At 38.3% G+C, this 15,282-nt stretch overlaps 1 protein-coding gene across 1 annotated transcript; it reads left to right on the plus strand.

Annotated features, from left to right (window-relative positions):
- The first annotated feature begins 6,030 nt into the window (after nt 1-6,030).
- On the plus strand, nt 6,031-13,689 carry LOC143712012 (uncharacterized). The gene is made up of 10 exons (XM_077204244.1): nt 6,031-6,268; nt 6,454-6,536; nt 6,763-6,807; nt 7,481-7,581; nt 7,797-8,017; nt 8,427-8,471; nt 8,562-10,375; nt 10,483-10,706; nt 10,809-10,984; nt 13,214-13,689. Exons 1-10 carry the CDS (start codon nt 6,242-6,244, stop codon nt 13,232-13,234), a joined length of 2,757 nt encoding a protein of 918 aa, XP_077060359.1. The 5' UTR covers nt 6,031-6,241; the 3' UTR covers nt 13,235-13,689.
- Nucleotides 13,690-15,282: the final 1,593 nt, after the last annotated feature.

A 15,282-nucleotide genomic window follows, 5' to 3' on the forward strand; every position in this document is an offset into this window, starting at 1 on the left:
CCTGCAATTCTGGCGAAAGCATTCTCAAATACTGCTCTAAAATAATCACTTCCCCCACAGCCTCTACAGTCTTCCCCTTGGGTTGCACCTATTTTCCATAAAGTTCGCGAAGTCGTACATAAAGTTCTTTTGGAGTCTCATCAGGCTCAATCTCTAATGAGCGGAATCTTTGACGGTAAGTTTCAGGATTAATGGCATATTTGCTTAATATAGCAGATTTTACATTGTCATAGTCCAACGTCTCCTCAATGTCCATGTGCACATAGGCACTTCTAGCCTTACCAGTCAATAAGGGAACTAACCGGAGGCCAACCGTCACTTCTTGCCCACTTACAGGCTAGAGAAATTCATTCAAAAGTGGTGAGAAAATGTTCAATGTCATCTGAATCTTGCAATTTCTGCAACTTGGGCTCAATCATACCTCGAACAGGATCTGGAGCATGGGCCACTGAAACATCGGACACATTCTCCGGCATTTCAGAAGGAAGATCAGGGCCTAACAAGCCTCCAGGATCAGGGGTAGTGCGAATATCCACTTCCTCCCTTAGAAGGTTAAATTGATGCTGCATCGTTTTCCAGCGTTGTTCCTGCCGAGCTGCCTCCCGCTCCATTTGGGCCTCCTGTCGTTGCTGAAATTCCATATTTTTACGAAACATCTCTGCCAGGTCTTGCAAAGTCAGCTGTCCAGGATCATCAGCACCTGAGGAACTCTTCCAACTGCCTCTGGCTCTTCCACCAACTCCTCCACCGAAACTGCTTCATCTCGTTGTTTAAACTGTGCCAATTTCTTTGGAGCCATACTGCCCCTACTCAGCACTGTCCTTTACTGGCCCATCCCACTGCTGCCACCATTTGTAAGGGTGTGGCCAAGAACAGGCAGGACAGGGAGTGAGCAAATGAAAAAATTTATTCTTCCAAAATAATATACAGGGGCAGATATAATGAAAATAAATCCCAAAGTAAAGTCTCTATAAAAATCAAAGACTTAAGATGGAAGTTAACTGAAACTAACAAAAATTAACCAGGCCTAAAAATAAATCTCCCCTGTTAACAAAAAAAATAAAAATAACTACAAACAAAACAACTAAGGTCAGCAGATCATGATGTTACTGTAGCTAGACCAGCACCTGACTCCATTGATACCTTCACCACTGCTAGATATACTGCTTAGCCTGTACCAAACAAAAATATAGGTAAATATCAAAATAAACTTTTCCCCAATCAACAATAATATTTACCTCAAAATATACACTGTATCGTACCTAACATAATTCAATCAACTACTTAAAGCACAATACAACAACAATTCCAAACAATCAAAACAAAATTAAACTGAATGAAATAAAATAAAAAGATCCCCCTCCGAGCCGGATCATGATGGTACAGTTCAATTTCCTCTGGAACAGCACAAGTTTGGAGGCTGAAGCCCCGCCTCTTCCTTTGTTTGCCGACTCCTGGAATGCGGCCGTTCACTCCATGGACCAGAGAAATCCAGGACCCAGGTAGAGTTAAACAGCAAAGAAGAATATAAGTAGTGTGCACCCTTCTATACATTCAAACTTTAATAAACTGTTAACTTGTTAACCCGTCCTGTGTTTGTTTTTTATACTAAGGGGATTTAAATAAAACAAACCATGTTAAACTAAACTTCAAAATAACCAAATTAAATCATGATAGGATTAAAGATGTGAGGTGAGCTACGCACCCGTCACAGTTATAAATGTTTTATAATGTTATATTTTAGCTATGTGTAACAAAAATGTAAACTAACCTTTTTCATTACTTTAGTTTTCCTTTTAACAATGTCAGTTACATATTATGATTGTGGAGAATTATGGAAGTTGACATGATGTGAAGGCCAAGAATGGTAGTTCTCAGAATTTGTCCTCTGCATTTAACCCATCCAAGTTAGTGCATACACATTAGGAGTACTGCACGCACGCACGCACGCACGCACGCACGCACGCACGCACGCACGCACGCACGCACGCACGCACGCACGCACACACACACACTATAAGGCCAAAGGTCAAGTTATAGGTTTTTTGGACTGTGTATTATATTCACAACCAACAATGCTTACAGTAAAAAGAATAAAAAGTTTGGTTTCAATCTTGCTTTCGTGCTTACCGTGAATTTTTCAACATCTCTCTTACTTTCAAGCTTGTACAGAAATGTACATACATTCATTTTTCAAGAAATGTGAGGCATTTTGTGTGTGCAATTCTTGGATTTGTGTGTAAAGTTTTGAAAAAAAGAGCCAAAGTTTTGAAAATGTGTATAAGCAGCTGAAAAAAACAAATATACACTATATTAAATGCATACAGTATTCATCAGCTATACTTTCCAAGATGCACTTATTTGTAACAATCCTATCGCATGTGTTACTTTGGAATAATTGTTATTTTGCTGTTCTTATTTTAGATGGCGAATAATTGTCCATGGAGGAATTGATGGGTATAGCAGGAAAATCATGTATCTTCAAGCAAATACTAACAACAAAGCCTCAACGGTGCTTCAGTGTTTTTTGGAGGCTGTACAGAGTCATGGATTGCCTGTTCGTGTCCGAAGTGACAAGGGTGGTGAAAATGTTGATGTTGCTCGTTTCATGTTAGAACATCCCTTAAGGGGATCAGGTATTTTAACTTTCAATATTTCTTTATTTTTCAACTTACAATCTCATCCCCTGTACTTAAAAGGTGCGCACCAACAACATAATGAATATCAACATCTCATTCCATATCTTATAGCATGCACATGCTATAAGATATATGAGATGTGGAAATTCATTATGTTGTTGTTTTTTCTACATTACTAACACAACCAACATTGCACCTTTATTTCTTCCTTTTTACTTGGCAAAAAGGAGCATGATCACAGGCAGAAGTGTGCACAATCAACGAATTGAGCGATTATGGCGTGACTTGTGGTGCTCGGTTCTCAGCAACTATTATGCAGCCTTCCATCATCTTGAGGACTCTGGCTTTCTAGATCCCAACAATGACCTGCACATCTTATGTCTACAATTTGTCATGATTCCTAGGATAAATGCACACCTTAATATTTTCAGAAGCACATGGGACCGACACCCTCTTTCTTCACAAGGCAACAAATCTCCTCAGCAACTTTGGATTTCAGGACAAATTTCAAGTGCAGAAACATTGTGTGATCAGGTGGAGTAAGCCTTGATAGCTGGGTATTTCTTTATTTAAAAAATAAATAAATAATTACTTTTTTTTTTTTACAAAATCCTTGTAATTTTTTTCCCTCCGTTATTTCAGTTGGAATCTGATCAGTTGAGCATTGACTGGGATGGACCGGTCGTCATCGAGATTGATGAAGAATCAACAGTTTCTGTTCCAGAACCCCCTTCCTTACTTAGGGAGGTGGTTGTGGCCAAATTACAGGACAGTATTGACCCTTTCATCCATAGTAACACATTTGGCATGGAGGTTTACAAGGAAGCTGTGAGAGTTGCCTCAGAAAAGTAGCAAAAAAGCAAAAAAGCAGCAAGTAGGCCTAACTGTAATTACTTTGTGGTGTAAATAATATAGAAACAGATGTATGATTACTGTTTTATTCCCATGCTGCTTAAGAGCCATATACAGAAGCAACCCCTTTTCAGTGGTGATGATAGTCAGAGAATAACATTGTTAATTTTGTTTCCACTGCTCAAAACAAAACAAAAAAACGATACCTGTCACTGTTTGTAATGTCTGGTATCATCAACTACATAAAACATATGTAGCTATATCTTCAATAAAATAAAATCAAATAATCGTGAATGTGTCGGAATCATTTATAAAATAGGTTTTCTATAACTAATTAAAATGGGTGGGGTTTTTCTTTGGGGGGGGGGGGGGGGGGGGTTCATGGGCAGGTAATTGACCAATTAGAAGACTGAAAATTGCAGGAACCTTGGGAAGGCAAGCGTTGTACGCATATCTCAGGGCAGCCCGCCAAATTTGAACAGAGCTGCGCGCCTCATTTAAGCGGTATAATGCAGAGCGGTCGATTTCCGTAAGTAGCAGTTATTTATTTATTTATTTATATCTTAATATGTATTAAGTTGATCATGTATTTACGACGTTTTAATGTATAAAAGCAGACTTTATCATTGTTTGCTGGGTCTTGGCTACAAGGCAAGCTCATTCTCGTTACCATAACTAATTTCTGCAGCAGAAATAACGAGGTGGTCTTGTATAACCTGTTAAGGTGCCAATTTTTAAGAAAACAATTATGTAATGTTTTTTTTTATTTTTTTTTTATTGTCTGTAAGTTCTGCCTGTACATAACACGGTTTCTTGAATATCTTGTTCATTATCAAATGGTGATAAGGTTAAATACAGGCAGGCTGTAACAAAAATGACCATTTCAATTCTTAAAAGTGTGGACAAAATAAACAGTTACGATACAGCCTATTGTGATTATTAAACTTTAAGAGGCTGACATAAACGTGAGCGCTACAAATTTCAAAGTTAAGAGAAAAAAAACTAATCTGCGGTTTCAGTGCATTTTGCGACCAATGATTAGCGTAACTTACGCTTATGCCAGTGATTGCATAATCTAATATTGATGAATTATAGTAATTATCAGTGCTCGAATGGAACCAAATGTTATGAGTTGTCCCCACCTTAGCCTATAGGCTGTTTTTTGTGGGTGGCATAATGTTGACAATTTTGATTTAACATTATCTAATTTAGGCTACACGTGCATTTTAATGTGTTTGAAGGCCAAAAAATTGGATAATAATACCTTAAATCCATGTCAGTGCATGGAATAAATTATTTGTCAAGCAGATGATCAAAGATCGTTGTCAGCAACTTGTTTCTTTCCTGTATGTTTTTGGACTTATCAGTCAAAATATTGGTTCATTTTCTCAAGTTGAGCAAAGACAGACTAGCGTTACAGCGTATAAGATACAAACGATGATTCACTGAAATCCGAATTCCCAGTGCTGATACTGGTGAAATATTCGAACACATTCGAGGACCATATATTATTATTATTTTACAATAATACATAATACTAGCCTAATATATTTAATAGGTGCTTAATTATGTTGTTAAATCGAGCTTATATTTTCTGTAATTATCAAAGAACGTGTTAGGAATGTAATAGCCTACTTTTGAGGATATTCACCGAAAAATTAAATTTTTACATAATTGTATGTGTTTTTTTTCGGTTGAATGACGATAAGATTCAAAAGAGAACGCAATACTGGCGCACTGTCCAAAAGAGGGGGTGGGGTACTTTAAGTACACTGATTTGAGGTTTCAGTAGCGTTCTATCGCGATATTTTTCTCCTATTTATTTATTTGCATTTGTTCCCTCGCATTGCGTTATATTTTCAAGCTGAATAAATTATTATGTTGTTATGTGTTTTGTCAGATTAGCATTTATTTCTAACTCGACTCTTATTTCCTTACAGAGCAGAACGTGAGCGATTACAAGCTTCTGAAATGCTTGTTAGAGCATCAGACTTGATCAGAGGACAACAAAACATAACATCGTCATCCACATTCATCCCGACTCAGTCTCATCCCCACACAAATTCCCTTACCTTAAATCCCCAGCAACACCATCCATCAACTGCCATTCTCACACAGACATCCACACCCGTTCCCTGTCCCACACGTTCCAATCCAATCATCCAATCATCTTCAATTTCTGGACTGTTGGACACAAATACACTGTTGCAAAATGGTCCAACAAATGCCATTCTGACACCCTCACAATCTAATTTTGTATCATACATTCCAACGCCACTGCAGAGCTCAAGACAGTCTAACATCCAAAGTTTTCAACCAACCTCTATTCCAACAGAACTGCATACAAATACACCCTTCATGTCACAAAACAACCTGCAAAACAATGCAACACCAGCTACTCTGACACCTCTGTCTTCAGTGACATATATGCCTACACAACCTCACACATTTAGCAGAAGGAGAACACAGACAGAGACTGTGTTAAGGGGTCTTTTTAGACCATACAAAAAAGCACAGACTAAAAGTTCTTTTCAGTACACACAAACCTTCTGTTGTCTGCCAGTGCTTACCCTCTTCTCAAAAGTGCACATGGCTTTAAAATACTGAGATGCACTCGAAGCCAAAACTTAATCGGCATACCGATTCCAAATTCTGGGTATGCCATACCTTATCTGAAGGGTCAGCGTGGCTTAAATAAAGCCACAGCCTACATTGCACCACTGCAAAACAACCTTCCTTTGCAATCTGTAATGGCAGAAACATCAACAGAAGATATGGTAAGATTAATGTTTTAAGTGAAAATTCAATACAACTATATTGAGTAGGAAGACATTCTGAAATAATAGTAGTATAATTATAAATTATATATAAATAATTACTAGTTAATGAATACTGTCAAAAATGTTTAACATAATTATTCTTGTATAAAATGTGTTGTTGTTGTGTGTTGTTTTTTGTAAAGGATGTTGTAAAGGAAGTCTGCCAGGAGTGCTCTGGAGTTGTTCCTCTTTTTGACCTGGAGAAACACATTAAACAGTGCAAAAGGTAAACTTCCTTGTTATTTTGTTATTTTTCTCTTCTTTAGCAGACCAAACCCTTTTTTCATCACCTCTTATGATTTTCATTCAGATAAAATAATGAAGTTAATTACTTTGTTTAAAACTTTGTTATATACTTATGCTTATTCTTTAACCCAGACACTTGTTTAGATGCAATAAAACATAACTGGATTGAGAATTCCACATAAAACCATGTTTTTTAATTTTTTCAGATCCAAAGGGCAAGATCACCAAACAGAAATGCACCAGAGTACTTCGTAAGTCTTTATTCTTTAATCGTCTATTTTTGTAATGCATTTAGTAATTAAGTATGCATGCATGTATATGTAAATATATTAGAATATATATGAGGTGGCAGTTATAAATGCCCATTAATACACATGTAGATGAAGTTAATATACAGTGCACACTACAGTAGACCTTTCTGGATACTTTGTTATATTACAGCTTCAATATACCTTTTTCACAGACTGATGACGTGTTTAAACAGTCATCAGCATTGTAAATCTAGTTTGTTTTATATTTAAATGTATTTTTGTTTATGTGGATTCACCTATAAAACTATACTTTGTATTATATTAACTTTGTATCAATTTACAAAAAACTTGAGCTGCTGCAAGGGTGTTTCTAATACTGGGAGTTTTTCTGTTGCCTTTTGAGCAAATGGGAACACAAAAAAATATATATTTAATGTAGTCTCTCCTTCTCCGTTATAGAAGTTTACCTAACTATGACGACCTTCGTTTCTGAGAAATGTGAAAAAGGTTTATAATTCAATGTTATGTATTGTGTGCTGCCCTGTTGTGGGATAATCTAGTCTGTCACTCAAACTGATAAGCAAACAAAGAATATCTGTATTGCATCAAAATGCTATAATATTATATTTCAGGTTTTATAAACTTATGAAAATTATAATCCTGTATTCCACAGCACCCCTCACCATGAAAACCCTTTACAAATGCAACCATCTTGGTCCTTAAGAGTGGTGCTGGTGCATGACCCATTCATGGACGTGTATAATTCAAAAGATGGTAATTTCTTTTAAAGAACTTAAAATTTACCCTATGGTTTTATTTACTGTAGTTTTAGGAAGGTAGTTACTGTTTGAAGATGTCATTGATTTAAACGGTAAATATTTAGAAAAATGCTGAACTGAGTACTTATTTGTACATGAGTTTTTATTTTATTTATTTTTTTATTGCTGAAATCAGAGTTTGCCGTTATTGATTTGAATTTTCCCCCTTAGCAAATAAGATGCGACGCATTACAGTTCCCCTGGCACTAAATGCTCAGCAATTTGAAGAGTTTCTTCGAAAAGAGTTTCCACAACTTGGTCAAAACAGTTTTGAACTCTGCAGAATGGACAAGACCAGAAGGCTGCATGTTTTGACCTGCCCAATCAAGACACCTTCTGCAATCAGGGCTATTGGTGAACTTGGGCGATCTGCCCTGTATATCAGGCCACAGGTAAATGCCTTTTAATTGGGGACAATTAGAACCATGCCAATGTTTTCCCTCAACTATTTTTTGGGAAAAGCAAACTTTTTCTTACTTCAACAGTGTAAAAATAATTACAACTATAATTACAACTACAAATATGCAATTGTTCAAACTATAAGTGATATTGCAGATTATTGTAGGAGTTTAAAAATTACTTGACAAAAAGTGATGCAATCACTTTCTACCAATATGACTACTAATGATAACTAATTGTCAGATAACTTCAGATGGCAAGTAAACTAGTGCATATCTTTTATCTTGTGTTCCTGAAATTCCTGATATTTTTGCCTTTACATTCCTGACTTAAAATGAGATATACTCAACAAATAACATGATGTATTAATAGACAAGATTGGAATTTTTGTCTTTGTTGTAGATGGACAATGAGATGACAGGCGCTGACCCAGATGAACTTTCAGAGGTGAATAATGTACAGAAAATATGAATATATTATACCTAATATAATACCTCACAGTTAATTAATCTCTAATCCATTAATTTTGACCCTGAGGCTACATCATCTGACGGGTCAGAGAATATGGAAATCCCAAACTATTCATCCCATTCACCACTGCCTGTGAGAAGCCCCGTCCTCTCCGAATCAGAGGAAGAGGGTCCACCTGTCCATTCACCACTGCCTGCGAGAAGCCCCGTCCTGTCCGAATCAGAGGAAGAGGGTCTACCTGTCCATTCACCACTGCCTGCGAGAAGCCCCGCCCTCTCCGAATCAGAGGAAGAGGGTCCACCTGTCCATTCACCACTGCCTGCGAGAAGCCCCGCCCTCTCCGAATCAGAGGAAGAGGGTCCACCTGTCCATTCACCACTGCCTGCGAGAAGCCCCGTCCTGTCCGAATCAGAGGAAGAGGGTCCACCTGTCCATTCACCACTGCCTGCGAGAAGCCCCGTCCTCTCCGAATCAGAGGAAGAGGGTCCACCTGTCCATTCACCACTGCCTGCGAGAAGCCCCGCCCTCTCCGAATCAGAGGAAGAGGGTCCACCTGTCCATTCACCACTGCCTGCGAGAAGCCCCGCCCTCTCCGAATCAGAGGAAGAGGGTCCACCTGTCCATTCACCACTGCCTGCGAGAAGCCCCGTCCTGTCCGAATCAGAGGAAGAGGGTCCACCTGTCCATTCACCACTGCCTGCGAGAAGCCCCGTCCTGTCCGAATCAGAGGAAGAGGGTCCACCTGTCCATTCACCACTGCCTGCGAGAAGCCCCGTCCTCTCCGAATCAGGGGAAGAGGGTCCACCTGTCCATTCACCACTGCCTGTGAGAAGCCCCGTCCTGTCTGAATCAGAGGAAGAGGGTCCACCTGTCCATTCACCACTGCCTGCGAGAAGCCCCGTCCTCTCCGAATCAGAGGAAGAGGGTCCACCTGTCCATTCACCACTGCCTGCGAGAAGCCCCGTCCTCTCCGAATCAGAGGAAGAGGGTCCACCTGTCCATTCACCACTGCCTGCGAGAAGCCCCGTCCTCTCCGAATCAGAGGAAGAGGGTCCACCTGTCCATTCACCACTGCCTGCGAGAAGCCCCGTCCTCTCCGAATCAGAGGAAGAGGGTCCACCTGTCCATTCACCACTGCCTGCGAGAAGCCCCGCCCTCTCCGAATCAGAGGAAGAGGGTCCACCTGTCCATTCACCACTGCCTGCGAGAAGCCCCGTCCTCTCCGAATCAGAGGAAGAGGGTCCACCTGTCCATTCACCACTGCCTGCGAGAAGCCCCGTCCTGTCCGAATCAGAGGAAGAGGGTCCACCTGTCCATTCACCACTGCCTGCGAGAAGCCCCGTCCTCTCCGAATCAGAGGAAGAGGGTCCACCTGTCCATTCACCACTGCCTGCGAGAAGCCCCGTCCTGTCCGAATCAGAGGAAGAGGGTCCACCTGTCCATTCACCACTGCCTGCGAGAAGCCCCGTCCTGTCCGAATCAGAGGAAGAGGGTCCACCTGTCCATTCACCACTGCCTGCGAGAAGCCCCGTCCTCTCCGAATCAGAGGAAGAGGGTCCACCTGTCCATTCACCACTGCCTGCGAGAAGCCCCGTCCTGTCCGAATCAGAGGAAGAGGGTCCACCTGTCCATTCACCACTGCCTGTGGAAGCCCCGTCCTGTCCGAATCAGAGGAAGAGGGTCCACCTGTCCATTCACCACTGCCTGCGAGAAGCCCCGTCCTCTCCGAATCAGAGGAAGAGGGTCCACCTGTCCATTCACCACTGCCTGCGAGAAGCTCCGTCCTCTCCGAATCAGAGGAAGAGGGTCCACCTGTCCATTCACCACTGCCTGCGAGAAGCCCCGTCCTGTCCATATTGGATGAAGAAGGTCCTGAAAATGTAATTCCGGCTTCAAACTTTGCAACTGATATTAATGAATTAATAAAAAAACTTCAGCAAAAAATACAAAGAGAGCCACCTAGAGCAAATATTATAAATGTGTACAGGGAGGATGTATTAGATTGTGCCATACGGGCCTTCCAGAGGCAGAGGTTCAGTGCAGAGGCCCGCATTGATGTTGCATTTGTTGATGTCCAAGGCAGAGGGGAAGGATCAGTTGATGAGGGTGGGCCCAGACGTGAATTCCTGCGCCTTTTGATGCAGGAAGTTCAACACTGCAAGATATTTGAAGGGCCAGAGGAATCAAGGTCATTAGCCCTTCTTGGTGATGGTAAGTTAGTTTCACAGTCACTCTGTAATGTATTACTTCAGTATTTTGAAAGAATTTGTTTTGCTAATGTATGGCTTAATTATAACAAATTTTCTTTTATAGCTGTGCAAGAAGGGCTGTATAGAACCATTGGTAAAATGATTTCGGTGGCTGTGGTTCAGGGAGGGTTGCCGATCCATTTTTTTTCAGAGAGGCTGTTCAGCCAAATTAGTGCTGTGCTGCCACCCAAGTTTTTGGAGGAAGTTGCCGACCGTGACATCCGGAATCAGTTGGAGAAAGTAAGTACTTATGTTTGAGACTACATAATCTACAGTTTATCCATTTTGATCACAAGATCATTCAGTGGTTGCTTAGTAATTTGATTGTTTTTTTGGGTGGAAGGGGTTAATACACTAACTTGATGAGATTGACTTGGGTTTTAATGAATGGAATATTCATAACATGGTTAATATAAAAATACAAAATAGAATAGTATTTGGTTTCATTTTTGATGTAATGTAAAGTAATGTTCATTTAATGAGGAGGAAAATGTGACCGTTAAGAGTAACGGACATGGTTTACATATGATTTACAAATAAATAATTAAATGTATAAAACTGTGAGGACTTTGCCTTCTCATTTCAGAACACCACTGCACGTGGCGGTTATAGTATATAAATCCTCGAACTTTTCTGAAGTAAACGCACAATGGCAAGTGGAAATACTGGTTTAATTCAGTCATATATGTTTAAAGCAGAAACTGATTCAGAAGAAGAATAGGAAGAGTGAATTATACAGGCTCGTATACAAAGTTGATGTATCAAAATGGTAATGCGTTTTATGTATTCCTCTCTACGTAGGACACATAGCGGCAAATAATGATTATCCTTTTGCTTGACTAAGTTATCAAACAGCTAATAATGTGTTACTAATGTTACACAAACCTTGTACAATATCTACAAACCCCTTACATAAACCCCTTTTGCATGTTCCTTTTCGCCATGTCATAGTCAAAGAGCTGCCTTCTAAAAATCAGCATCTTTACATTCAACAACTCAGAACGTCAGTGGAGAAAGGCATATAGTTGCCTTATACTGTTGCCTCCAGGAAAAGATTTGAAAACACTGATGTAATCTGAGAAGTGAGTGTCTGGCACGTGTCAGTGAGTGTTTACTTATTTAGCCTGGCTTCAAGAGCAGACATGTATCTGTGCTGTATGTTCATTTCCTTTACATCATATTTTTATTACATTTTCTAGGGCTGTTAAGCAATTAAAATAATTAATCTAATTAATCACATGATGTGCTGATTAATTACTGTAATAATCCCACACCAAATTTGTCTGAGAAATTACACCCAAAAGATTAAAGTCATTGTGTTAAATAAGAACAGCATCAAATAGATATTACAAAAGAAGGGTTAGAAAGAAATTTGATTTGATTAATATATAATGTATTACACATAAACTTTTATGCTACAACGGCCATGATTTATTTTTCTCAGCAGCTGCATCTGAATTTAGATTTAGAACTGACCAAAACTATTTGTTTTCCAACATTCTTCAAAATATATTTGTTCAGCAAGAAAAAAAAGAAATTCATACAGGTTTGAAACGACATAAGTGTCTGTAAATGTAAATAAACAGAATTTAGATTTTTGGGCAAATATCCCTAGAATATGTAGTTATTATAATATATTTTTTAAAATATTGCCTCGTATAGCCTTATTCATTATTCCCTACATTACTCCACTAATATAGTTTGGAAAGACTGCCGCTTTTGTATAGTTTGTGTCTGCTGTTTAATAATCATTTGAAATTCAGGAAACTGGCAGCTCCAGTAGTAAGATGAAAAGATTTATCTTGAATTCTGTTTATGTACGGTTTATACACGCAAGTTTCCATGACAATTTAATAATAAATTAAAAAGGAATTAATACCTGTATGATATTACTGAAGCCACATTAGACCCAGCTTTGGAAAATGGTTGTATAGATAAGTCGCTGCTGACGCCATCTTCTGTCAATACGAATTAATTTCTTAGGCTCGCGACTCTCACAGTGCAATATGGGTATTCCCTGAGCACATAGACATAATAATCATTTTATTTGCACTTTTTCCCATAACTAACATGATAAATCGGCCTGATATTTCCTGACAATGAAATTAATCTAAAAAATAGATAAATCTAACACTTAAAGTTTAAAATATCATAAATGGTACTGGGCTTCAGCAAAGTGAGGATCCATTTGCAGCTTTATTATTGGTTGTACAATCGGAGTTAATCACCCGCAAACACAACAGTAGAGACAAAGCAACTTGTAAACCATAAACAGGCGTAAGGTCAGGGCAGGCAGCAAACTTACTTAAATCAGTCCACAATAGAAAACAGTCCAGGGCAGGCAGCAAAGAATCACGAAGAGAATAAACAGTCCAAGAGTAATCCACAGGAAGACAAAAACATTAAAAAGTTTTGCTATTTGCTGTTCTAATAATGTACATTTTTGTTTTGTTTTCTATTTAATTTTAGAAGGAAACGTTGACAACGTGAAGCTGGAGGATATTTTAATCTTTGCCAGTGGGGCATCTAAGGTCCCACTGGCAGGATTTCAGGAGAAACCAACAATCACATTCCTGGAACCAGGGTTAGGCCGAAGCCTTCCAACAGCCAACACCTGCTCAGTGAGCCTCAATTTACCAATGTGCTCAACATTTAATGACTTTTCAGAAAACATGGCATTAGCCATAGCTTGTGCCAAGACATTTGGCATTGCTTAATTCATTCAATCACTTTCTCTTTTTTTTTCATATACCTTTGGGGCATTTTGTATGTTACATATAGTTAATGATTATTTCACATTATTTACAAGTTCAATATGTCACCTTTGAGAACTTTGTTGTGAGTTTTCTTTGCTTCAGTGTTTCTGGCAACAATCTGTCATTTAAATCCAAATCCAACAAATAACACATATATCTTACAGTTTCAATAAACATTTGTATTCACAATTGTCTTGTGCTTATTTCAAAATAAACAGCACGAAATAACTCGATCACCACATCCAGTGTTTCCACAAGGTAATACTTCAAGATTGATATCCACACCAGCACATGAACATAAAATTAACTGGATTCTTAACATAACTGTCTCTTCGTGAAATCCAAAACGTTTTTAGACAAAACAGTCAACAGTTTACACTTATATTTCATTCTTTTTTAGAGAATACTCGCTCTAGCTTATTTCTCTCTCGGTTGCTTGTTAGATCGCATATGGTCAGATCGCGCTGCTTCTAAAGACTCAGCAGGGCGGAGTTTCTCAGTTTTTTCTATTTCTCAGTCTCATTGCTCAATTCTATTATACTGTACATCGTATTCGAATTATTCCTCTTCCACATTTATTTATTGTTATTTATTATATTTCAGTTAACAATCATATAACCATAAGTTATAATTGATTTAAACTATATAGCTACAATTCTTATTATTACTCCTGAAATTAAGTCAGGGTTACATTACATACATTAAGGGTATCATAAAGTAGACATGTAGGCCGGCTTTGCATTTGATATGTCAATTTGTCTGATATAAATGGTCAGGATATTTTATGTAGCCTACTTTATATTATTCATTGTCTATGATTTTTATATTTAGGCAAAGCAGATGGGATACTGATTGCAGTTTTCGCTGCATTTGAATATGGTAGAGCCTATTTCTATTAAATAAGACGCATTACGAAATTAGATCTATTCATAAACCTTCCGATTTAATGGGAGATATATAAAAATTATGTATAATATCGTGCTTTTCCGAAATAGCCGTTAAAGCATGCCAGATTTGTCAATAATATTTAGCCTCTGCTATATTTAACTTTAATAAGCCATCAGCCATTGCACTAATCAAATGTGGACTAGTTATAGGATACAATAGAAGCATAAGAAGTCAAACAAAGGTAAGAAAAACACAAACGTGTTACAACGTGTCTTCACACGTAAACAACGCGTTGGGAAGACGATCGGTTACTCGCACTTCCGACCGGTCGCCATAGGAACGCGTTAACAACACGTAAGCACATGTAGGAACGTGTTACATATGATTTTATGAAAATGATCAATAATTTCGTTTAGCCTCATTGTTTATATGTGGCAGACATGAAAATCAACGAACCTTATTACAAAGTAAAGTATATTCAGTTGACTGTCTAAATGTAGGCTAATATTAGAACTTAGGGGCTATGTTTTTAATAAACCTTTCCACTTTAACATTTATGATGTTTATTTGTGAAAGATTATGATAACATTTTTTTTTTTTTTACTTTGTGGGTAACTTTTTACTGGAATTATTAATATATTCTAAATTGTCCTTTTGTATGCTGTCTTGCGGTAAAATTAATTGCCCTTCGGGGACATATACAAATAAACATAAGAATCATGTAAAAAAAAAATCCCTTATTTTGGGGATGGATTCTGGGAAATCTCCCTTATTTTCAGTGTTCAATGTTTACAGCTATGTATGATAATTGAGTAATTTTATTAAGATTAGTATTGAGATCTCTAAGTTCTTGAAATAAAAGAACTGATTAGAATGCTTAATTATATTCACCTT

The sequence above is a fragment of the Siphateles boraxobius genome, unplaced genomic scaffold (assembly GCF_051911475.1).
Source record: "Siphateles boraxobius isolate OS27281-9 unplaced genomic scaffold, OSU_SipBor_1 5, whole genome shotgun sequence".
Taxonomy (NCBI): domain Eukaryota; kingdom Metazoa; phylum Chordata; class Actinopteri; order Cypriniformes; family Leuciscidae; genus Siphateles; species Siphateles boraxobius.

Coding starts and splice junctions, on each gene's coding strand:
- LOC143712012 (XM_077204244.1), top strand. CDS start 6,242: ATGGCAGAAACATCAACAGAAGATATG. Junction 8,018..8,426: donor CCCTGTATATCAGGCCACAG/GTAAATGCCTTT, acceptor TCTTTGTTGTAG/ATGGACAATGAGATGACAGG. Junction 10,985..13,213: donor TCCGGAATCAGTTGGAGAAA/GTAAGTACTTAT, acceptor ATTTAATTTTAG/AAGGAAACGTTGACAACGTG.